The sequence below is a fragment of the Lingula anatina genome, chromosome 1 (genome assembly GCF_051362555.1).
Source record: "Lingula anatina isolate TDL-2025a chromosome 1, LinAna3.0, whole genome shotgun sequence".
Classification (NCBI taxonomy): domain Eukaryota; kingdom Metazoa; phylum Brachiopoda; class Lingulata; order Lingulida; family Lingulidae; genus Lingula; species Lingula anatina.
In genome coordinates, this window is record NC_141767.1 from 1,729,403 (window position 1) to 1,753,557 (window position 24,155).

The following is a 24,155-nucleotide window of genomic DNA, read 5'->3' on the forward strand; positions in this document are numbered from 1 at the left end:
GTCTTTTACGTTATCTCTAGTGGGACAATTTGCGGAGGGAGGCAAAAGTAACAGCTCATTTATTATGGCGGAAGGTGTTTGAATAGGGTTATTATGCACGCTATTGAGTACGTGGTTACCATGCACTCACATTACACTGGGTACAGTAGCGACATGGTGTCGTAGATGTTAATTCTGTTTGAAATGCAGATCATGCCATAGATTAAAAATATGAGCGAGCCAGAGGCAAAAGAAGAACCCGAGGGGGCCGAGAAAGCTCCGGAGGAAGGTTCAGGAGATGTAGTTAAAGCAGACGAAACAGAAGAAGCGACAGTCGCAGACCAAACAGACCTGACAGCCGTCCCAGGTGAAGAAGTAGAGAAGTCCCAAGAAGTTGACGTGGGTGGTGAGGACCAGCAACCAAATGATGTGACAGAGGGTGGGCAGGGCGGTGAAGGGGGTGAGGAGGGGGGCCAGGACGAGGAACAGACAGCTGACAATGCTGAAGTTGATAAAGACGGAGAGGATCAAAAGTCGAATGAAAAAGGTGACACATCCCAAAATGGCGACCAGCAACAAGCAAATGAGGCGTTAATCGAGAACGAAGAAAACAATAACAAAAATGTGGAAGATATCGAGAATCAGAAAAACTTAGAAAAATCAGGTATGGAGGAGAGTGCCGTGATAAACGTTGAAATAACGGAGAAACCTAAATCTGCGAGCGGGTCCCGAGGGATGGAGGGACAGCACCCCCAGCAACCGCAGGTGGAAAACATGAATGGAGTAAATAGAGAGAACAGTTTTATGAGAGAAATTAAGAAAGAAGCGAAAGTCGTTTCAGAAAAAATCAACCCCACCGCAGCAGCCCAAAAAGCTCAAGGTAGGAGCAAGAAAAAGATCAAAAAGGGGATTTTTATTTCGTACTCTCCAGACGCTGGGTTTATTGAGAGGAAATTCGTAGTAGAACTTGTCAACCAACTTAAAGAGAATAATCTCGCGGAAGATATTTGGTTTGACAAGGACGAAGGCATCACGGACAGTCCTGTTTGGTTTTCTCAGCGTATGGAAGCCGTGGAGAGGTGCAGGGCGGCAATTTTAGTTCTCTCTGACAGTTTCTTCTTGTGTCCTGTGTCCTGCTACGAGGGGAAGGCTCTTCTCGAACGCCAAATGATGGACAATAACTCATGTAGGATCTACCTTGTATTATACAGTAATCTGGAAGAGACAGAAATACCCAGACAGTACAGCCACCTCTTAGGGAACATTGTGGACTTGACGGGTCCGCACTCTAAAAAGAGTCTGGCGGAAAAGACGTCTGTGGTCGTAGGCTCCCTTATGGAGGATTTAGAGAGGTACGCCTCCATTAACGCACCCCCTGTCGCAGTGGTCGCACCCGACGCTGAATTCACCGGGGAGTACAAAAAGAAAAAGATCTGCCAGTGGAGCGCCAGTGATCTCCAGGAATGGCTCTTCACGCTGGGAATTAAGGAGTTTTACCGCCAAAGTTTTGCCGAGAATTTAGTGGACGGTTTTCTGTTAATGTCAATGACGGATCAGGACATGATACAACAACTGGGAACAGACAGTCGCGTGGTCAGGAAGAAGATCATGCAGCAGATTCTGGTGACGCTTGACAAGGAGCACAAGTTGAGCGACAACTGGCATCTACGAGCACGGACGCAGCGTTCTCGGCCGAACACCGTATATCTTGTATACGACCCGGCGGATGTTCGCCTGGCGCAGAATCTCAAGCAAGATCTGCTGAAGAAGAACATGCAGGTAAAGAAAAAATCAATTTTATTTATTTTTTCTCTTTCTTAGTAAAACTTATCGTTGTCTGTTGTATCTATGTAGTCTCTAACTTTTTTTTATTTGACGCAGTAAGAAAAGACTTATTAATGTTATCTTTCTCTTCCTTGATGGATTGTAGATATAGCACCAGCGCACTTTGTCCCCACCCCACTCCCTAATCCTGGTTTAAGTCTCTTTTTGCAACATTTGTCTTTTTTTACCTTTTGATTATTTCAAACGAAACAGAATTGACTAAATTGGAAAATAAATTGGAGATGTAGGCACAGAAATAAATTACGTTGAGAGGCGATGCATTTGTCTTAAAGAGAAATCACTTGCGTCTGCCAGTAATTTCTTTTAAACTTGTCCCCGTGCCAAAGTGTATTTTTGGCATTGACTTTCAAATTGTACCCAACATTCTTCCACATATTACAGAGCAGATGCACCTTGAGTTGTCATATCTGAAAATATAAAGATAAAAATGACGTAAATGTGCCCTATCTCTCTTTTAAATGCTTACTGTCTCGAAACGTATTGATTTTGTATCGTGACGCCTAATACCGGCTATCATGGGCTCAAACACCTTTCTGACTGCTCACAGTTCGCGCCAGACTCACTCAAGAGCTAATCAACACTATAATTAATTGGCAGACGGACGCTTTGGATAATTGAACGACGCGGATTTGTCTGAGGAATATATTGTTATAATAAGCTAGATTTGAAAGTGGTTTTAATTTACATTTTATCATGTACTCTTGACTGGACAGTGATAGTGTTATTTAGGTAAGCCGATGCTCTAGATATTGACTATGGATCTCAGATAAGAGTATCTTCTGTGGCTGTAAAAGGGAAGCTGAAAAGTTGACCTCGGGAATTTCATTTTCAGGGCGTCTGATTATTAATTCTGTACTGCGTCAAGTTTGTTCGAGTTATTGACATAAGCAAATTTGCACCAGAAAAAAACGGCCCCTTTATTTCTTTTATTGATCTTAAAGAAAACCGCCCCAGACAAATATTATTTAGAAGGAACGACCTCTCTGCAAAACAAGCTTCTGTTAGGTAAATTGTCGAGATATGGGAAGTAATACCACTCGGCCAGTGCCAGAAAGCATGAATGTGTGTGAACATATAATATAATGTTTTTTTAGATATACGTGCATTTGGATTCAAAGCGAGAATGAAATTTTTAGTAAATGATTATGGCCATTTTTAAAGTTTTAATTATGGTTTTTATGCGGGCATTATTTTGGAATGCAAAATTAAAGGGCAACTTTATGGGATTAATCAGTCAAAATTGATTTTCCCGAGGAAATAGGCAATTTTCTCGTACTCACGCATCAGTTATCTAACCCTCTCTGCACTTGGATTTGACCTTTTATTAAATTTATATAGCTTGATTTTGTTAAAAATGACTGACCAGTCAATATAACGAGCGACCATCTTCCTAAGCTCCGATCAACATGAGTTACGCTCCAGAAAAAATAGTTAAGGGTTTAATCGTTTTAAGGTGTATGTAAGATTTTATGAGAAGCTGTGGATGGCAAAAATAAGCATTTGGGGGATGTTCAAATCCATGGAGTGTACCATTAAAGAAAGGCAAAATGTTCATCAGAAGTACAGCAGTGAAGCTCTTTGAGTTTTGGAAACTTATCTACTTCATCTCGTGAAATCTGGTCATAATGTGCCGTATGTTATCATCTCAGTCTTAACCTGCCCCACTAGAACTTTTTCTCATTCCTTCGTTCGATGCTAACAGAATTATCTGGGTTATTCGAGGCACTACTTCCATCAAAGACTATTTGCTGAATCAACAGTAATGAATTCTTATGAAGACTGGGAGCAATATGTCAACACAGGAACAAAAAGCAGTCGCAGAGTCGTGTCTAAAGACAGGGCTTTTTCCTTCGTAATGCACTCGTTGTGACACTGTTTGCGGTTACCGTTGAACGGTCTAAGTGCAAGTGTCGATTTTACATTTGTCCTTGCTACTTTCCTGAAAGAACAGTGTTGACAAACGCATTTAGTGTTGCTTATTACGGAAAGTGAAACGTTTGAAGAAGGAGATCGCTTAGTGATCTTGACAGGGGTTTTACACCAATGAGAGGAAACACTCGATTCAGCCCTTGTCGGAGGTAGCTTAAGTGGGGTTTTTACATGACATTATATTGAAAACGTGACCCATTGCATGTCGTTCCTGGGGAATTATGTAAATAAATGTTCATACTTCTTTCAATTAGTTATTGACATTGACATATTCGTCGTATACACCTGCACTCCGCGAATTAATGACAGAATAACCTTGAATGTTCATGGAACAAAACTCTTTATAGACGAACGTGAACTTAAGCAGAAATATCCCGTGGAGATGAATTCTTAAACACCTGATACTAGTAGACGGGAAAGATATTTTTTCAATCTTAAATATTAAATATTAAAACAACAGGCAATTAAAACAATATTAACTTTTCTATCGAGTAGTCGTGATATTTACTTCATTTGCCCCAGTATTTCTTTTTCTTTTACAGAACAAAATATCTAAACCCAATAAATGTTTCATACCTTTTCATTTCTAGGTAATACACCACCAGAAGCTGGGCCAGTCCAAGGAAGAATTCCTCCAACTAAATGGACCCCACCTTGCCCAGGCCACGTACGCCCTCATCATCATGACGGACGCGGCCACCAACTCCCCCTTTGTCTTCCACGAGGTTCTGTTCGCTGACTGGCTGGGGAAGAAACTGGTAGTGTCTATGTTTAGGAATACGTGGTTCTCTCTCAGGCCGGCCCTCCGAGCAGTGCTAGGTATGTTTGCTATATTAATAATTATTTTCACACACAAAAAAAAGAAAGAAAACCATTTCGACATCCATGAATCTAAAACAAATGAAAAATTCGTCCGTAAAGCATTAAAACTAGTAAAGCACCCCGAGAGCGCAGACCTCCGCTAAGGCAGCAATTTTTGATAACTATTGATTGACTGATTATTGATCCAGATCACCACCAAAAACTAATCATCTCTTCCTTGACCCACTTCTGACAGTTCCTGAAAATTTCATCAAAATTGGTTTATAACTTTTTGAGTTTTGTTGATGACAGACAGACAAACAAACAAACAGGGGTGAAAATATATGTCCTATATGCATGAATTTTGTCTTGTGGCCGACATCGTCATTATCGGAGGTTTTATTGAGATTTAAAAACAATATTTATGCCAGGACGTGCACTGTTAGTGAGATTTTAAGCTGGTGTTTCTCAAGCCGGTCCTGGTGAAATATTAAAACTAGTATATGTACTGTATGATTAGCACCAAGGACGGAAATCTTGCAACACATTTCCATAATATGGTGACCAAGAGCACAGGATTTCCCCCCACCACTCAAAAACCAAATTAATCAGAGAAGGTCACTTGTAAGAGATTTTACATGAATAATGGGCATCCTTCGATATACTAATTTTAATCAAGTGACCATTAGCCGCTATTGCCCACTGCCCAGTATCTAGGTTTGGATCGATAAAATCACAGTTGCAGCAATCTGTGGTCATTTCTGATCTTTGTGTGGGAAGAAAGGATTCTATGTAAGCATCACGCCAGAGTATCGACCAGTCCACTTCAAAGTGTTTGCAAAGCAGGCGATTATGCGGGATCAAAATAAACCATACACAGTGTTTTTCGTTTGAGAATACAAGGTCAGCGGGGTTTCCGACACAAAAATAGATTTTTTATGGTTGGGGTTTGTCGTTGTACAGAAGTATGTTTTAAAGAACGTAAATGATATGTAGATTCTAGGGTGCGTTTGCCAATCCTTCATCGTGTGTTTTATCTTGTAGCCAATGTGACACGTAATAGATTTGTAGTAATCGTGCGAGAAGAGGACATTAATTGGTCGTAAAATCGATTTTGTGTCCCGTTATCAAAGAAAATTATTGCTATTGTTGGATCCTTAGTAACGGCGCGTAGCCGCGCAGAGAAAAGAACCTGCTTATGCCCGGACATATGTGAAACACCGTGTATTTAAGGCACCAGTAAAAATGTTTGAAGACCCCCCCCCCCCCCCCCACACACACACACAAACACACAGTAGATGTCGACGGGTCCTCCTAACCATTGGCGGATTCAGAGGGCCCCCTTCGGTTTCTGAAAAAAATATCACACCAATTTTCCCCTTTTGAAATTAGAGTTTTGACTAGCTAAATCATAGTTCTAAACTGTACCAAAGGGCACAGTTTGCCCTCCAAAACACCAAAAAAATTTGGGACTCTTAAGCAGGCCCGGAGCCTCGCGCCAAGGGGGCGATGGTCGGCTTCGCATCCGATGCTTGTCGTTCCAGACCCCCCATTCAAATAATCTTGGATCCGCCCCTGCTCCCAACACTTTACCGCCCACCCAGGTGAAGGTGAACACGTGAAGTCAAGTGCACCTCTCCTCTCAAGGGGAACTGTCGTGTATTTTGTTTGAAGAAGATAGGGCAAGATTTATCGATTTTATTTTCATGGGAAGAAGCGAAGCAGGAAAAAGAAAAAAGAGAGATTTGTTGACAAATTATGTTGCGAATTGCCTGTTTTGATTGTCGGCTCTTTGATATAATTTATCTCATTTTATTTTATTGTAAGGGGGTTTTTGCAACACATCTCCATATCAAACATCGGGGTTCGTTTTGTACAGCAGGTCTAGCTCTCTCAATTCTATAGACTAGATCGAAAAAAAAACATTAAAATAAATTAATATTATATCGAAGTGAAAACGCCCAAATTTGAAAATTTCTATATCTTCCTGTTTCAGGAGAGGTCCCTGCCGTGGACTTCGAGACCAAGATGTACCCTGAGAGTATGGACGTCCTGGAGCACCACATGAAGCCGATACGGAGCGTCCCCGGGGTCGTCCTGGAGCAGTCCTATCTTAACAAGATGGCTGACGGATTGAAACCTTTCGGCATCCTGGCCACCATGAATGGTAAGATGTTGTGCCGTTTGATTTGGCTCTGGTTTTTAATTTTTATTTTATTTCGTGTGTTATATAACCAAGTTGTAGAAAATGGGCAAGCCTTTTTCGATTTTATCAAGAGATGTTTTGTCTTGGTGAGTGTGGGAAGGGATTTTTTATTTCTTACTCCTATTTTTCATCTAGAAGAAAGTTGGGCAAAATGACGCAAATCATGAAATCTAAGACTGTGTGATTTTTCATCATTGACCCCTGAAAAAATAACGGTTATTTTGATCAAAAAGTCGAGCATACACGCGGCAATATGATAGTTGTTCTAGGAATAATAAAAAGCAAAATGTCATGAGGGCTGTTGTCAATTACGATAAACGTGCTTTTGTTACCAAAGTGATGAGTAATTGATTTCTAGTTTTTGGAAATGAAACAAAATGACGCAAATAATTTTCATAACAATAACAGACAATGGTGTAGATCTCGCTAAGCAAAATAGGGTATAAAAGTACACTATATATTTGATACCATAATGATGATGACAAGTTTATGTTAGGCAATTGCGGGTTTCAAAAAAAGTGCGCGATTATTTTAAAGGGAACTTAAAGCTGGGCAATAAACAAGAGTCACAAATTGCCATTTTATTGTTCGAAATAGTTCGGTTAAGCCAGAAATCAGTTAAAAGGCTGCATATGCAACAGTGTACTAACTAAACCGAGGGTCAAATATGGCGACCCACTTCAAAGCTTGCCGTCTAATCCGCTTATAGACACTAAATAGATTCCCCGTGGGGAAGTGTTGAAGTGGGTAGGGCCATATTTGACCCTCGGACTAGTTAGTTCCCTTCTCTGAATGGGGCCTTTTGTTAGCTGCTATTGAACTGGAAGGTATGGGTAGTGCTGACCGTGCCTGAATACAGTAATATTTTGTATAATTTTAGGAACAGTTGAACCGATGGTCCGTAACGACGAGGAACCCAAAGTCTTCATCAGCTTCCAGTGGGATATGCAATCGAGGGTGGAGGATATTCGGCGAATACTGGAAGCCAACGACTTCCCCTGCTGGGTGGATATCAGCCCGACGCTCACCCAGCGAGGCAACAGCGGGGTCAGCAATCGCGGCGTCCACGGGACAGACTCCGGGGAGACGCTGCAAAGTCAGATTCAGCGGAATATGAAGGCGGCCTCCGTCGTGCTGTGTTGTATTACACCAAAATATATGCAGAGTGACAACTGCGTTAAAGATCTGACGCTAGCCGAGACTCTCCACAAAACCGTTATTCCTGTCATGTTGCGGTTTTGCCCGTGGCCGCCAGAGGGCGCACCGCCTCAGGTGCGCAAAATCTTGGTACGTTTAAGTCCCATAGACCTTAGCAACGAGAGGCTGTTTAAACAAAATGTCCGTATTGTGGTGGATCGTGTGAGTAAATCCATTAAGTGATCAAAAGCGTTCATTCCGTGAAATTAAACGAGACTGTGAGTCACTTACATTTTCATTAAATGTGACATCGCTTTAGAAAATTCGGATACTGTGCCAGGATGTTTCGTTTCCTCGTCAAGTTGATTTTGGTTTGTCCCCAACTGTAGACAGAACAAAATTGATTTCTCATATGTGATACAGGTTTGCGTTAGCACAATCTCCGGACTACGTCCTGTTTGGGACTGATAACAATATTGTAATAGTTAATTAACACCCCATTATTTTATTTCAAGCTGCGTTTTGTGAAACGCTGCCATTCCCTACTTAATAGATAAACAAGTGACATGAACTCCAAGTTCTAAAGAACTACTTAACGGTTCATATCAAATCACAGAAAATGCATCTAGGACTAATGAGGTATTATGCAAATTGAATTATTTGTAAGCTCAAGACTTACTTGTCATTTTAGAGCGCTTTGTTATATGTACACATTTCCGTCCATTCCATGAACAAAATAAGGTTGTAATTTTACTAGTTTGCTCAACTTTCACCGACCATCCCATGCTCTGCTGCATAGGTATATCAAGTGATTGATTTAGATTTCCTACCATATTTTTGTACTTTTCAAACATTTTTATCAGTATTCTTATTACAATACTATGTTTTAAGCACGCCACCTGTGATAAACAATGAAGAAAGCAACTCTTACTTCTTAGCATAATATGGTAGTATAGCTATAGAAATATTGATGGGGGCCACTCAAGCGTCCCTCTGCATTTAGAGCCACAAAGGGGCTTGCTCAAATAGCGTTTTAAAAGACTAGCATCAAACAGCGTCAGTATTATTTTAGAACAATTTGCTCAAAGCGACGATAGTTGGCTCTGTGTTATATACACTTCCAGTGGTAACATCAGATGCTTTCAATAATAAGACAAATTTAACCAAGAGACAAAAGATCAAAGACGTTTTTAATATTTTTCACGTTCTGTGTCATAAATTTATGATGCTGGTAGACGGAATTAGTTGCTACCTAACTGTGAGGTGACTCTAACTGCTGTACAGAAGCATAAATGTCATGGCGGCTGCTCAGAAAAAGAAACTTCACGGGCCCTCAACTACATCGTTTAGTTTGTGAGAAATAGATACCAATAACAGCAATATTTGACATGGGATAACGTGGTATCTATAGCAGATATTGATTTGATGGACCCGACACAGATTTGCCGCTTACATCAATATGTAACACAGTGTATATTATGGAAGATATACCTGAAATGCTGAATTCTTTCATTATTTAACATTAAAGCGAAAACCTGTAATTCTTTACGGAACTATTGAGGTATCTGTTCTTGTTGTTATTCATATTTTTGTCAACTTTAACACGTCACTGATTTTTATGTACTTGTATACTTATGGTCCAATTTCAATCTAACCCAACAAATAACGCTCATAGGGTTTCGATAATGGGACCGCAGCTGTAAAGGGTCATTTTTCCTAATATCATCACCAGACAATATTCAAGTATATCTGTGTTTGTAAAACAATAGTCCAAGTGATTTATAATGCAAATTTACTCAAGGGCTAAATGTTCGTGATCTGGTTAGTAATATGGAATTTTTATATAAAATTAAGTGCTACACACATCTCTCTGTGATGGCCGGCGCCCACAAGTGAAGAATTTACCCTGGAGGCCTCAGCCTTACAGCGCCAAGCACTTTACTATTTGAGGCATCGTACGAATGTTTGGCCCGTTTAATGATACAAATAGGCGCAGGCTTGCCAGAAGCCAGACTTTGGTGTGCGTCAGTCTAAAATTTATGATTTGTAAATGTAGTTGATCTCATGTATTCTTTTTCCCGTTATTCGGTGTGCCATGTTTAAATGTTCAGTGGTTTGTCCAGTCTGTTATCATTCCTTGCACGTCGCTATGTCCTTTGTTTTAATGATGCATGAACTCTGCATAAATTTCTAATAAGATGCATAGTGTGGAATAAATATGGATGAAATAATACAGTGCTTTATTGGTTTTATTTATTAGGAATTCGTTTATTTATCTATGAATCCATGAATTAATTAATCTATTTTTTCATTACATTTATTTATCATTTTTATCTGTTTTTTAATTTTGTATTCGTAGAATGCTATCCAGATCTGAAACTTTTATTCATTGACTATACGCGTAGCGTTCTGAACACAGGCTGCAGTATTGCATAGTGTCTACTCAAAATTGAAAATTTAACGTTAATTCGTGCTAAACGTCTCCTTCCGTAAAGTGGCCATTAGGAACATGATGCCTGATGTGCAGATATTCATTGAAAATGCCAACTTCTTTATCATACACAGACATGAAATGTAATATTTTACTACAACTCTGAAATGCCAATGCTCACCACCCGATGTGGTGGTGATTGCGACACAATGGTGATGCGCACCTAACACACTCCATCAATGCTTTTCATCGCTCGCTGCATTCATTGCAGTAGTGTCAACAGTGGGTTCTCGAAGATAAACGCAAAATACCCTAAAAATAACCTTCAGCAGCATTCTAACATGGCACTAACACAAAAGTAGAAAAAGTTTAGTCACATACCAACACACGCGCTCGCGCGCACCTACATTCATGCACACACACACACACACACACACACCAATTAGTACAGGTGCTATCCTTGTCTTCAATCACCTTCGTTGTTTACCTTACCACGTCTGACCTTATTACATGGCACTCTGACATATATATCTTAAACAAAGCCAGCGAGCTAGACTTGGGGGCGTGAGTCAGGTAACTTCGTGCCTGTACAGTTTTAAACTGTTAAATAGGGCATAAAAGACTGAAATAACTGCCAGCCATAATGAAGCCGGAGAACCATTACGAAACTGTAGAACTGACGGAGGAACCGATAGCGTCTCCAAAGCCGTTTCCAGAAGTAAAACAGAGGAGGAAGGTGGACCGTATAATACTGGCTGTTGTTGTGGTGGCAATTATCGTGATAGTGGCCGTGATAGTACCAGTGACTTTGAACATGAAGAAGTCGCCTGAGTCCCCCTCCTCCTCGTCACCGCCCGGCACGAGCCCCGTGCGAGCCCCTACCCAGGCGGACTATCTTAGGGTGGACTGCTCCCCAGATCCCAAGGAGGTCCTCACCAAGGAGCAGTGCCAGAACCGAGGCTGCCTACACGACCCCACGAACAACGCTGATATTCCTGTCTGTTATTTTCCACTTAATAGTAAGAATGGAGAAGGCGGGTATAGAGTTAGCAACAAGGAGGATACGAAGCTTGGACGGCGAATAACGCTGGAACTGAAGAACGCTGCAAGGACGCCGTATAAAGACGCAGTGGCTACAGTGGAGTTGGTTGTTGAGGAGAGAGGTGATAATTTCCTACGCTTTAAGGTAAGATCGTTAATTTTGCCGTGTATATCCAAAACATGAAGGCAAAAACAAATCACTTTTTGAATTGTAATATTCAGGCTAAGAAGTTCATATCATACTTGATGCTTTATAACGGCTATAAACCCAAAAGATCCATGCCTGTTAGCGCACTATACTTTTTTATCAGTTTGACAAAACCTTAAAGCTAATCAATATCAACGGTTCTTCTCATTAGCAAATTTCTCACTGATACTTCCATTTGTTCAATTTAATTCTCCGACCCAGCCTTAAATCTGAGCGCCAATTTATGAAGAAAAAATTTTTGTGTAAGATCCAGATCATCCGACTCAGGCTTATCTCGGGTATCATTTATTACGCCCATTAGACACCCGAGGTTTGATAAGGTGAACAGGTATTGGCTGAGAGATATGGGACGACACAGGCCTCACCTGAGGGACCCTCTCATCTATTGACATTTTCTTAAATAGATTTCAGGTTTTCGTTTAAGGCCAAGGAAAAGACATCTATAAAATCTGTAACTTAAAAATGTTGATAATGAGATGAGATGGAGATTTCCTCTCAGTCTGCAAGGAGGCCTGAATCAGACCTGGATTTATTTTACAAACAATAAGAAAAAGCGGGGGGGGGGGGGGATTCAGATCCTGTGTGTGGGGGGTTGGAGAGAGAGAGAGAGAGAGAGGGAGGGGCGGAAACCTTTACACTGCGGTCTTTCATTCGAACCACTTATGACTGTTCAATTTGAAGAAATGTAGTTTAGCTAATGTTCAAAAAGAAAAAGTGCATGTATTTGATAGGATTCGTTCACATGTACTTGGACTCAAGTGATAAGGGTCTTGCAGAGTAAAGAGGGTTGTGTCTGGTATATGGGGTGTTGTGCCGGTTAGCGCCAGGAGGGGGGAAATTTGTTTGTACTTATCGCAAGGGAGGTGACCACCAAACCGTCAGTACGTTGAGTATGTAGGCAATCCTGACATTTTGTTTCTTTTACATAGAATACACTAAAAATAAATTAATTAATTAATTAATTAATTAATAATCGAACTTTTGTAGGGGTCCATGTTTTTTCCCACCCAGGGTCTTCCTTAAAATCGCTCGTCACTGAGGCATGGGAGAGGGAATATAACAACAGGAGTCTGAACTTTCCTCAGACCTTTATTTCTCTCTCTACTGCCGTCGCATCTCCAGACTTTCCCAAGTTTCAGTTCAGTCTTTAATATTCATTCTGCACCTGGGCTTAATTCAATAACTAGACATTCGTTGATGATATCAGGTGTGCTAATTAAACAGTAGTATTATAAAACCGATGTGGGAAGTCATAAGTATAAAAATAACAATGGACTAAACATCCATTGATCAAACACAGTTCTGGAAATAAGGTGCACTTATTAATCGGGTTTATGCTAAAACAAGTGTGGGATATCACAATAAAAAGGTATCAGGAAGTCACAAAGTACAAAGGATCATAACACTGCTGAAAGCCCCAATTTTAGTATGCATCGGACGGCTCACATAATACAAAGTAAAATCGGGGTTATATTTTATGAGCGCATTTGGGGTAAAGAAATAAAAGCCAAGATATGTAGCTGCTTCAAGCACATGTTGCTTTGAATGTACTACTTATCTTTACACGGTACGAAAAAATATCAAATATCAAACCTAAACTACCTATTCAACGTACTTCCGGTTTGAGAGTTCACCTCCCCCCCCCTCCCCGGTCCCCCTTGTGCCTGCAGATTTTATAAGAGGAAGAGCCGCGTCCTTGTCAATGCATTATCACCGAGTCATATTCATGGTTTACATTAGATACAGCGTTAAACAGCATTCCTCGGTGGTACGCGTGAAGATCATGTTCCTTAAAAATTATCTCTGTTTAATCCGTTGGACACCTTACAGTAATTTGTCATTAACAAACAACAGAGGCGCATAAGATTTAAAATCGCACGAAAAAAAAGCCAATTCCCTCTGTTTCCCAGTTTCTTTTTTTTTTTTTTTTTTTTTTTTTGAATTTTTTCTTTCTTTATTTATTAATGTTCTTTTTTTTTTTCGTTTTTTTTCTGTGCGTTCTATTATTAACATATCTTCAAATGCAGTTTCACGACCCAAATGATCAACGCTATGAAGTCCCCGTTCCTTTGGACCGTGGCCCAGATCACATCCGTGCTAGTCAACCCCGCTACAAGTTCGTCATTACCGCTGAGGACCCGTTCAGCTTCCAAATCTTAAGACGGGGAACGGAAACTGTCCTGTGAGTGGTGGAATATATAAAATTTTTATTGTGTCCATGAAGAGGTTGTAATTGTAACTGATCTTGAATGTGAATGTTCGTCATACGCCCTAGTAATGCTTTTAGACAAGAATGAAAAACGTAAAAAAAAATTCAATATATTTATTCATATCCCAGTTCCTTAATTTTAACATTAACATGTATATATATATGTAGGTATTATTTCATTCGCTGGTTTATTCGTTCATCTTTTTATCCTCTCATTTATTAAATAATTTATTTACTTTGTTCGCATTGACATTAATTATTTAATACTTTTCTGAATATATGCATATAATGAATAAACCATGCATCACATTTTAGCTGGGACACCAGCGTGGGCGGTTTCACGTTCGCTGATCAGTTTCTCCAGATAGCTACCAAGTTACCCTCAATGAATATCTACGGCTTCGGTGAAAATCCTCACAAATCTTTCCGACACGACCTGGACTTCAAGACGTGGCCAATGTTTTCACGGGACCAGCCGCCGAGTTTTAATGTAATGAATCTATACAAATCTTCTGAGTGGTCATCCATTTTTATCATCATTTTCACAATTCTACAAAGAGTTGATTTTTCCAGACCTTCTTCCAACTGCCCCATTCAGAGAGTAAAAAGCGAAAAGCAAAAAATGTTGACCTTTGGCAGCAATTTGGATCATAATTTTTATCAATTTGCAAAAGCATACTAAGCCTCTATCCCCAGTGTACATTTGTAGTCTTGGGAAAATGATAAAAACTATTCCACGCAGTCTTGCTGCTTCAGTTAGAGTTAGATTAATAAATCATCGTCTCAGGCAATGCGAGTGGTTAAGTTTCGGCATGTACAGTAAAACATCATTTGTCATATAACACTACATGTCTGTTTCATGGTCTTATTATAGGACTACGGGAACCTGTATGGGGTACATCCCTTTTACACGTGTTTAGAAAACGACGGGAATTCCCATGGGGTACTGCTGCTAAATAGTAACGCTATGGGTGGGTATTGAAGATATGAGTTGAGAGAGAGAGAGAGGCGTCAATATTCTAGTTTTATAACAAACTACAGGGTTACCACTTAATATGGAATATTTTTTATCATTGTTATTTTTGAGTGCTGATTAAATTTTTTTGGCTTGAGTGATGTCACTGAGTGATAATAACATCCAGTCTTCTGTTGTGAGATATTTTGGTCAATAATATTAAATCTGACATAAGATGTCATTCAAAAGAAAGGAACACCCCCAGAAAACCATAACAACATTTTGATGTCAGTATAAACTTTAAGATAAGATATTAAAGAAAATGATAGCCTCCGGACAGTGATATGTTACACAGTCAAAGAACTCACTACAGTAAATCATGAAAAGTCAGTAATTGCGGGTATGACCTCCAGCAGCCGCTTGCAGCGCCCTCATCCTACATGACATATCCTGTGACACGTTTTTTAGAGTTTGGGTGGGGATATCATCCCACGCAGTGATATTTGCCTGTCGCAGTTCATCACTATTTACCGGCCGAGGACCCTAGCTATTAATTCTGTGAGTTACTTCCGCCCACAGATTTTCAATTGGGTTCATATCTGGATAGTTTGCAGGCCAGGGCAGTTGCTGAACCCATTGGTTTTGAAGAAAAACAGTGATTCTGCGGCCTCGATGTGGGGTTGCGCAGTCGTCTTGGTACACAAAGTTGTTCCTGAAGATGAATCTTACCAATCGAAGCATTGTTTGCTGTAGAATGTCTCTGTAGGAATCCTGGATGAGGTTGCCTCCTAGAAAAACCAGCTGGTTCTGGGCACCGACATGAAATACTCCCCAAAACAGAGACGTTACCATCCCCTGCTTGCACCCTAGGCAGTACACAATCATTGTTTTATGCCCCTCGTACACGTCGGTGGACACGGATTCGACGATCAACCCTAAAAAATCCATATCTGGCCTTATCACTGAAAACAACGTGATTCCAGTGTTTTGGCTGCAACTGCACGTGGTCCCCAGCCCTTTGCAGACGTCGCTGTATATGACCTGCTGTTAACAGTGGTTTCCCTTCTGGCCTTCGTGCATAATAACCGGCTTGCAGAAATCTCTTGTTCACGTGGGATCTTGAAACGGGCTTTTGAATGATATTCTGCCTCTCTTTTCTGAGGACACTGGTTGTCTTTGTACGACCAGCACGGCGTCCACTAAGGAGAAGGCGATCCTGTCTTCTTGGTGTGATACGCGGACACCCTGGTCGAGGTATTGGAGTAGGTGCCCCTGTAGCAGCATTTCTTTGGAGGACTTCACAAACGGTTCCTGATAAATGTTGAATTACCTGGCAATGGCGGTCCGTTTCTGTCCGTTTCTGGCCATTTTCTCTGAGAGCAAGAATCCCATAGTAAGCTGCGTTGCTTTGCTGTCGTACCATATCTTCACTAAGGTACCTGACAAGTTTCAGAGCGATCCCTTTGTTGCTTCTCTAAACACGCTCCAAAGATTGACCAAACCCATACGTTTTTATACAAGGGCAGAAATTGCCGAAAAGACCACCCCTCACATTTCTGACCACAGAACATGCAACTGCATGCATCAATTGTTTCGAGAGTTGTGTGGTAATTAGGTAACACATCTGGCTACACATGCAGTGACACCTCAGCTTTGGATTTAAAGTAGTTAGAGAGAAATTAAATATTTTGTAGAAAATTTATTCGCCAAAAAATAATATTCCATATTAAGTGGTAACCCTGTAGATTAGAGCTGTTTGTAAATTTCTTTACCAGAATTTGCACAAACCCTTCTGTTTCACTAACTATACAGCTTGAACCACCATAATATCTAATACATGTAGCACCCCGTCTTTTCAGACTATAGTTTCACCTCTGCTCCAATGCTTACGTACAGAACTATTGGAGGCATACTAGACTTCTACATGTTCTTCGGACCTTCCCCAGAAAATGTGATACAGCAATACACAGAGGTAGGAGGGAGACTACTGGCTTTATTTATTGATTTGTTTATTTCAGGCATATTTATTTATCTAATTTTGAGTTTTCCAAAATCAAAATTTTCTTTTCGTTTTCTTAAAAGTAGTTAATTCACACAAGAAAATAAGAGTTGAAAATAAATCTAATTCTTCCAATCAATCCATGTTTTAAGAAAAATGTTAGTCCCGTTAAGAACAATGTTCCGGAAATGCGTTTTCTATTATCCGGGAGATCGGCAGGCCATACCTTCAGCATCGTTATTTTCTGTTTTTTTTTTTTTTTTGTCTGTTCATTTGACAGCTTTGCTCTCTTGTTTATTTTTCCAGGTGATCGGCAGACCATACATGCCGCCATATTGGAGCCTGGGGTTCCAGCTGTGTCAGTATGGTTATAAGAATTTAACTAATCTCCAAGCAGCTGTTAACAGGACACGAGAATATAATATTCCGCAGGTAATGTAGCATATTCATTCAGTCAGTAAGTGTACCTAATCATGAACTCCCTAAAGTGTTTGACCAAATATCCAAAACTTGCCTGGCAAATTCATCTTTAGTCAATTGTTACTGAGATAGTTCAATGCGTTTTTGTGTTTATGTCTCCTTGATCTAAACCGACTGAAATTATATGACATACCTATTTGTGTTTGGGTATGAATAGAAAGTGCCTTATTGTTCATGTCTGTGTCCATTCATGCCACTTGGTACTGTAACTCAAAACATTTAAAAATCCCTTTAAATGGTGTTAGCACTACCAGTTAAGTTTCTCTGTCACACGTACACACAAGCAATTCAACATTATTCCCAAAGTTTCATTAGTTTCACGCTATTATTTCCAAACAGGACGTCCAGTACGCTGATATTGACCACATGGACGAGAGGAAGGACTTCACAGTGGACCCGGTCAATTTCGGTGGACTCCAGGACTACTTCACGCACCTGCAAGACAACGGCATGCACATCATTATCATTTTGGTAGCTTTCCCTGTATATCACATGAAAATAAAAAGCACCTTTTTTCACCCTCTACCAGGACTCTTTTCATTAGATATCCACAAATATATCTCTGGCTAATTAGATACATCGTTCTGTACTGTAAACGAGAACTTTTGTACGGGATTCATGTCATCACTGGTCTTTGGTATAGAGCACTAGTAGTATAGAGTCTACCAGGCCATAAACTCAACCTTTGTCTTCTACCCCTATGCTGCATATGCCTCATCTTTTATTCAGGATCCTGCGTTAATCACAAACAACACGAACTACGAGCCCTATGATCTGGGCCTCCAGGAAGACTTGTACATCAAGTGGCCGAATGAGAGCGTGATTCCTGACACAGATAAACCTGATATCAGCGGCACACGGAATATGCATGGATGGGTCAGTGTTTCTAATATCCATGAGTAGCCAATAGGAAAGAGTCAAAGAAAGAAAATGGCGTTATCTGCTCACATTTTTGGTGTTTTTCGCATATGTTAACTACACCTAATACACAGTGGTTTACCCGTAATGATTTCTGCAGCCAGTAATTGGAACATAGAAAATTGCATTCAAAATATTTAGCAGAATTTCACTTCATCTATTATCAGTCTTCTGTTGTCTAAATGTGATACCTAATGTTTTTTAAATCAATTATTATATTATATTATATTATATTATATTATATTATATTATATTATATTATATTATATTATATTATATTTTTAAAAGGTGTGGCCATCAGGGAAAGCAGTGTTTCCAGATTTTTTCCTGAACAGGACGGCCGACTTTTGGAGAAATCTCACTGTAAAACACGTCAAAACCCTAACATTTGACGGGTTATGGATTGTGAGTAATTGTCGTTTAAATCATTTAGTTTATGTTGATGGTTTTGGTTTAATTAATCGTTCGCACCAAATTTGACCTCAAAGACAGATTTTAAAAAAAGCAGCAATGATCTCAGTTAGCATGAGGGTAACCGTCAAGCAGTGTTCGCACTTGAATAATTATGACGGCGATTTCTGAGATTTTGTAGGCACATATATAGTATCTTTCGAACTGGATTTATCCCCCCCCCCCCTCCCAAGCACTTTAAACATTATTGCACCGCATAACGTTATGATAACATACCAATCAATGCACCGTCTTAAGGTAAAGATACCAACCTTTTATGTTTAACTTTTTAAAGGATATGAACGAACCTGCTAATTTCGGCACCAACCTAGAGAAGATCTGGAACTGGCCGGAGGGTCTGGCCTCCTACTGGTCATTGAAATGCCCTGAGAACAATTACGATGACCCGCCGTACAGAACCAGTAAGATTATTCTGTGAAAATTATTTTGGGGGGAAATAAGATGTATTTCTGTTAATCTTGCTTCAAAGAACAAATTGGCGGTATTTTTTCTATGTTTAGGTCTCTTGAATTGTTTTAAAAATGCAATCATTAAAAAATTTTAATGCGATTTAAGATTATGCATTTGAATCTCTTCAGAGTATAATCTATCTTTCTCGAGCAAAAACTTCTGGTTGCCATTGTTGCTCTGAAAACGATCCAGGGTTTGGGAAACTATCCATGATCATGTTGTCATATTGACTCGCCCTTCAAGAAATCGACGGAAAGTGGCTTATTTTCAAGTTTAAATGGGCATTGTAGAAAAATTATGATGGCTAAGGCTCTCAAATTTTACACATAGGTGCAATTTTATGTAAAAAAATGTTTTAAATTTCAATCTAAAAGGTTGCGTATATTTTGAAAAAAAAAACGCTAACGTGATATTTTGTGGTTTTAAAAGAATGGCAAATTTTCCAGAGGCTGCATATACCTATGATAGCGAAAGTAGGGAAGCCAGATTGTCTGATAACACACTCTGTATGATCGCTGTACAAGAAGATGGTAAACAAGTCCACTATAATGTTCACAGTTTGTATGGATGGAGTCAAACGGAACCTACGCTCAAGTAAGACCCCATATACAGCGGAATAAGACATCTAACACTGCAGACAGCAGAGGAGATTTTGTGCATAAAAGAATCGAATATCAGTGCTTTTGCTTTACTTCCATACAAGAGCCTTACGTTTTAGGAAAGCCAAAAATTGCAATGAATAACTTAAAATAAAGAAAAATAATGACAGGTTATACAAATATAAAAAGAGAACCTTTTTTTAAGTTTATAATCACCAGAAAGTCATAATGAACATCAAGTGTCGCGTTTGCTTTAGAAACAGGTCGCTTATCGGTAAAAAAACAGCATAATATCTTAACAACAGACTAGGTCTAACGCCAGTGCCCCACTGTCTTTGTAATTGAGAGAGAAATTGGTACAAATACTGACACGAGTTTGTTTGCAATTCAGTGCTCTGAGGGCAGCCGTGCCAGGCAAGCGTGGTATGGTCATCAGTAGATCTACCTACCCGGGCAGTGGCAGACACGCTGGACATTGGCTTGGAGACAACGACAGCAGGTGGCCCCACCTACACGAGTCTATCATAGGTAAAGGGAGGGTTGTCCTCAATGTTGTATCATGGGATTGAGGAATTTGAGGATTATACAGGATACGAATATGAAGCTGAACGCTTTGAAATAAGTTCTTCTCTCAGTTGGTTAAACATTTCTGGGGCCTGACGGCGACGGAGATTTCGAGAGTTTCTTAGATTTTATGAATTTTCCTAGATTATATGAGTTTCAGATGAAATCAGTCATATTAAGCGAAGGATGACACCTTCATAGAGGTTCCATTGTTTTATCCTTTATCTTTGGAGTTGAATATTGTCTTACAGAAGTGCAGTTTTCGTAGACCGACATCTAACCTTTTGCAGGGTTCTTATTTGGTGACTTTCATCGTTTACATTTATTTCTAGGAATGCTGGAGTTCAACTTGTTTGGTATCCCATACGTACGTATTAGAGCTCAGTGATGGATTTTAACATATTTAGATTAACGGAGAACATTTTGAGTTTTTTAAGTTTCAATGTAAAGTATTGAGCACACGACTTGTAATGACAAGAAGTCACACTGTAAATGTTACCAAGCGACAGTTTTTTATATCCTTATATATAATTCTTTTGGGAAAATAACACGGGAGTGGTTTCGAACACGAACCGTACTGCCCGGAACACACGCCCTTATATATGACCGCATTCAGAACAGAGGACTAACAGATCCTAGGATCAAATATGGCGACCCACTAAAAAGCTTGCCGCTTAATTCCCGATTAGACACTGAATAGATTCCCCGCGGGGATTACGCAACAGGCATTCAAGAGGGTCGGCCATATTTGATCCGCAGATCTATTAGTCCGCTGTTCTGAATGCACCTTAAGCTTCAGAGATTGCCGAAAACAGTAATCTCTGGGAACCAGTGAGTTGGCGTGTCTTTCAGATCGGTGCTGACATCTGTGGGTTCTGGGGAGAAACTACAGCAGAGATGTGCAAGCGGTGGATGCAGCTGGGGGCTTTCTATCCTTTCTCTAGGAACCATAACGGAATCGATAATACGGTATGCACAGTCAAAGGCAGACAAATTGATTTATTGTTTTTTTTTAATCTCAATTTTAAATTAAAAGACAACACACTTGGGTCATCAACTAAACTTCTTTAAAATTTAAGGGATTCGTGAAAAGCATAAACTAAAAAAAATTAGCTAAAATTCCTATTGGCATTCAAAGAACTTATGATTATCAAGAAATTATCCTTGTCATGTAATTTTTCTTCATGATTTGAAATCGTCTACTTCATTTCAGCCACAAGACCCTGGGTATTTCGGCGAGGAGGTAGCAGTACCCTCACGTGAAGCGTTGCTGATACGTTATCGTCTGCTCCCGTACCTGTACACGCTGTTCCATATCGCACACACACGCGGCAACACGGTCATAAGACCTCTCATGCATGAGTGAGTTGAAGCCATTCCAATTGCCTAATTGGTGTTTGCTAAGGTTTTGAAATAATGTTTTTTCAATATATTCGAACGAGTAATGGTTCAAGGCCTATCGCGACATTATTGTAAATAACCTGTCACAGTCCGGACTCTCGTATCTATTTTCTTTTTCATCGTTGATTATGTTTTGAATTCATTTCACAGATAATCGTTCTTAACAGATACCAATGCCATAAAGAAAAATCCCTCAAAATTTTGCAAATTTATGGCTTCCATCAATGTTTTAGATTTCCCACAGACAACAGGACGTGGGGTATAGACAGACAGTTTTTATGGGGGCCTGCGTTTATGATCGTCCCGGTGCTGGAAGAGGTATGTACTTAAACATTCTTTATTTTCATATCTCTATATAAACAAGGCTCTTAGACCATGAGTGGGCAAATTTGGAAATCTAAAAAAGAAGCTAGTACGCTAAGACACATGTATACCAGATGTATCATACCGTAGTAATAAAACTTCTATATTCCACGAAGAATTACATCACAGCAAGTCGTCCTCTCTGTATTTGTAGGCATTGCTTATTATTTATATATTATTTCTCAACGATATGGCTTCGCATCAGGCGCATTTTCTTCTTAAGGATTTTTTAAAGAAATCAAAAAAGTTAAACCCTCGCAGTGTCAAGCTTCAAACCCTGTTTTGTATTACAGGGGGCCACGAGTCTTACCTTTTATCTCCCCAAGGCCAGGTGGTATGATTATCACACGGTAAGTAGGCCCTACATGTAATAAAATCTCGGGTAAATGCCAAATAGTCATAAAACAAATATCAAATACTGGTGACCATACTGTGGAATATGACACTGTGTGTTTTGTTTTGTTTTCTGTTGTACCTGATAATGGCGTCACTGGTTTTTTTTCTTTTTCAGTTGCATGCATTAATGGCATCATTGTGTTTTGATATTTCAATAGTCGTTATTTATTAGCTAGAGAGGAACATTCAAACCTTTCATTATGTCCACCACAACTTTTAAAATTACCATTATTATTATAACCATTATTGTTAAATGTTAACACATCATTAATGTCCTTCTCAACAGGGAGCCATGGTGACCGACAATGAAGCCAAGGACATGTCGTTACCAATTAAACCGGATTCCCCAATCCATTTGTACGTCCGGGGAGGTTTTGTTATTCCGGGTCAGGAACCGGATCTAAACACTGTAGCGAGGTTGGTTACACGATATTTATTGTCGAATCTCACAGCTATTAGCCTATTTTTTTTATAAAATTATTTTTATTTATTTTTATTTTTTACAAATATTCTATATTTATGATATTTTTAATGCGAAGACGCCTAACATTGGAAAAACATTAATAGGGAGGTTTAGCAAACGACGAACAACGAAGACGAACTACGAAAAACGAGGTTATGATGAGCGTAAAGCGATGACGTAGTGCACATGTTCGTACTTCGTCTTCGTTGTTCGTCGTTTGCTAAACCTCCCTATTGTAACACCAGATGCCGAAAAATGACAGAAAAACGTTTTAATTGTTGGGAGAATAAAATAAATCCCCATCCTTTAAGTATTTTAATATTAGTTTATAATACTTAAAAGTATCATTTTCTCTAACACTCTCATCTCTGATAGCAAAATTACACAATGCTACGAGATAGCATAAAAATTATTCCCTTTCCTGTACACGCCGCACTTCTCTTACAGCCGCCAGAGGCCGTTCTTGCTGCTGGTGGCCCTAGATGACCAAGACAAGGCCAAGGGGGAGCTGTTCTGGGACGACGGCGACTCTGTTGGTCGGTATTCAGACACCTGCAATGTTCTGTGAAAGAGTTTTGTCATGGTCTCCAGAATGAAATAAATAAAGGATGATAAAATAGAATTGTTCTTTACTGGGAGACTAAATAGCATCAGTCCAACACGACATTTGGGTCCTCAATCTATGGACCATGGTCACGTGAATGGTGAATTCGTGCCATTTCTTTCTTTTAGAAATATTTAAATGTTGTTCATTAACACTATTTCATTCTAACCCTTCAGACTCCGGGCAATGAGGGTCTACTGCCCAACTCCCCTTTATATTCACAATTATATATAACATATGCGTCGCCTCTGTGTTTTATTTTAGATACCTATGAAAATGGAAGTTACTATTTTGCCAAGTTCAAGGCGAACCAGGTCAGTTCTTGACGATTAAACAAATTCTAAAATTTCTAAAAAATATATTTGTCATTGGATATAGCAAAAATCAGAAGAATTAATTGTTTCAGTAACGACCTAAGTCTAACCCTTGTGAATATCGTATCAACAAATTTCCCAGGGTTAATTCTGATAAAAGTCCAATTTTCTCACAAAGAAAAAATGAATAAATAAAAAAACAGTAACCTATTTTGATTTGTATGTAGGTGCAAGTGGAGATGGAAATTCAACACAACAACGACATGATGTCCAACCTTATTATGGGCAGTATTACTGTACTGGGGGTCAGGGAGAGACCGCTGGCCGCTTACGTCAATGGAAAACTACACTTCTTGGATTACGATAGCGAGAATAGGGTGAGCAGAACATGT

At 39.6% G+C, this 24,155-nt stretch overlaps 2 protein-coding genes across 2 annotated transcripts in view; both read left to right on the forward strand.

Annotated features, from left to right (window-relative positions):
* Nucleotides 1-60: 60 nt before the first annotated feature.
* On the forward strand, nucleotides 61-10,128 carry LOC106181240 (uncharacterized). The gene is made up of 4 exons (XM_013565563.2): nucleotides 61-1,758; nucleotides 4,344-4,572; nucleotides 6,551-6,721; nucleotides 7,641-10,128. Exons 1-4 carry the CDS (start codon nucleotides 211-213, stop codon nucleotides 8,138-8,140), a joined length of 2,448 nt encoding a protein of 815 aa, XP_013421017.2. The 5' UTR covers nucleotides 61-210; the 3' UTR covers nucleotides 8,141-10,128.
* Nucleotides 10,129-10,843: 715 nt separating this feature from the next.
* LOC106181238 (sucrase-isomaltase, intestinal) overlaps nucleotides 10,844-24,155 on the forward strand; it is a 29,036-nt gene continuing 15,724 nt past the window's right edge. The window contains exons 1-21 of the mRNA XM_086999895.1: nucleotides 10,844-11,514; nucleotides 13,605-13,759; nucleotides 14,102-14,276; nucleotides 14,661-14,757; nucleotides 16,601-16,713; nucleotides 17,047-17,172; nucleotides 17,560-17,691; nucleotides 17,950-18,096; nucleotides 18,427-18,543; nucleotides 18,884-19,010; nucleotides 19,506-19,653; nucleotides 20,050-20,186; nucleotides 20,555-20,589; nucleotides 21,075-21,191; nucleotides 21,436-21,584; nucleotides 21,857-21,941; nucleotides 22,280-22,336; nucleotides 22,669-22,799; nucleotides 23,293-23,381; nucleotides 23,714-23,763; nucleotides 23,991-24,140. Coding sequence (XP_086856021.1) covers nucleotides 10,972-11,514; nucleotides 13,605-13,759; nucleotides 14,102-14,276; nucleotides 14,661-14,757; nucleotides 16,601-16,713; nucleotides 17,047-17,172; nucleotides 17,560-17,691; nucleotides 17,950-18,096; nucleotides 18,427-18,543; nucleotides 18,884-19,010; nucleotides 19,506-19,653; nucleotides 20,050-20,186; nucleotides 20,555-20,589; nucleotides 21,075-21,191; nucleotides 21,436-21,584; nucleotides 21,857-21,941; nucleotides 22,280-22,336; nucleotides 22,669-22,799; nucleotides 23,293-23,381; nucleotides 23,714-23,763; nucleotides 23,991-24,140 — 2,880 coding nt within the window. The 5' untranslated portion in view covers nucleotides 10,844-10,971. The remainder of the gene's footprint in view (nucleotides 11,515-13,604; nucleotides 13,760-14,101; nucleotides 14,277-14,660; nucleotides 14,758-16,600; nucleotides 16,714-17,046; nucleotides 17,173-17,559; nucleotides 17,692-17,949; nucleotides 18,097-18,426; nucleotides 18,544-18,883; nucleotides 19,011-19,505; nucleotides 19,654-20,049; nucleotides 20,187-20,554; nucleotides 20,590-21,074; nucleotides 21,192-21,435; nucleotides 21,585-21,856; nucleotides 21,942-22,279; nucleotides 22,337-22,668; nucleotides 22,800-23,292; nucleotides 23,382-23,713; nucleotides 23,764-23,990; nucleotides 24,141-24,155) is intronic.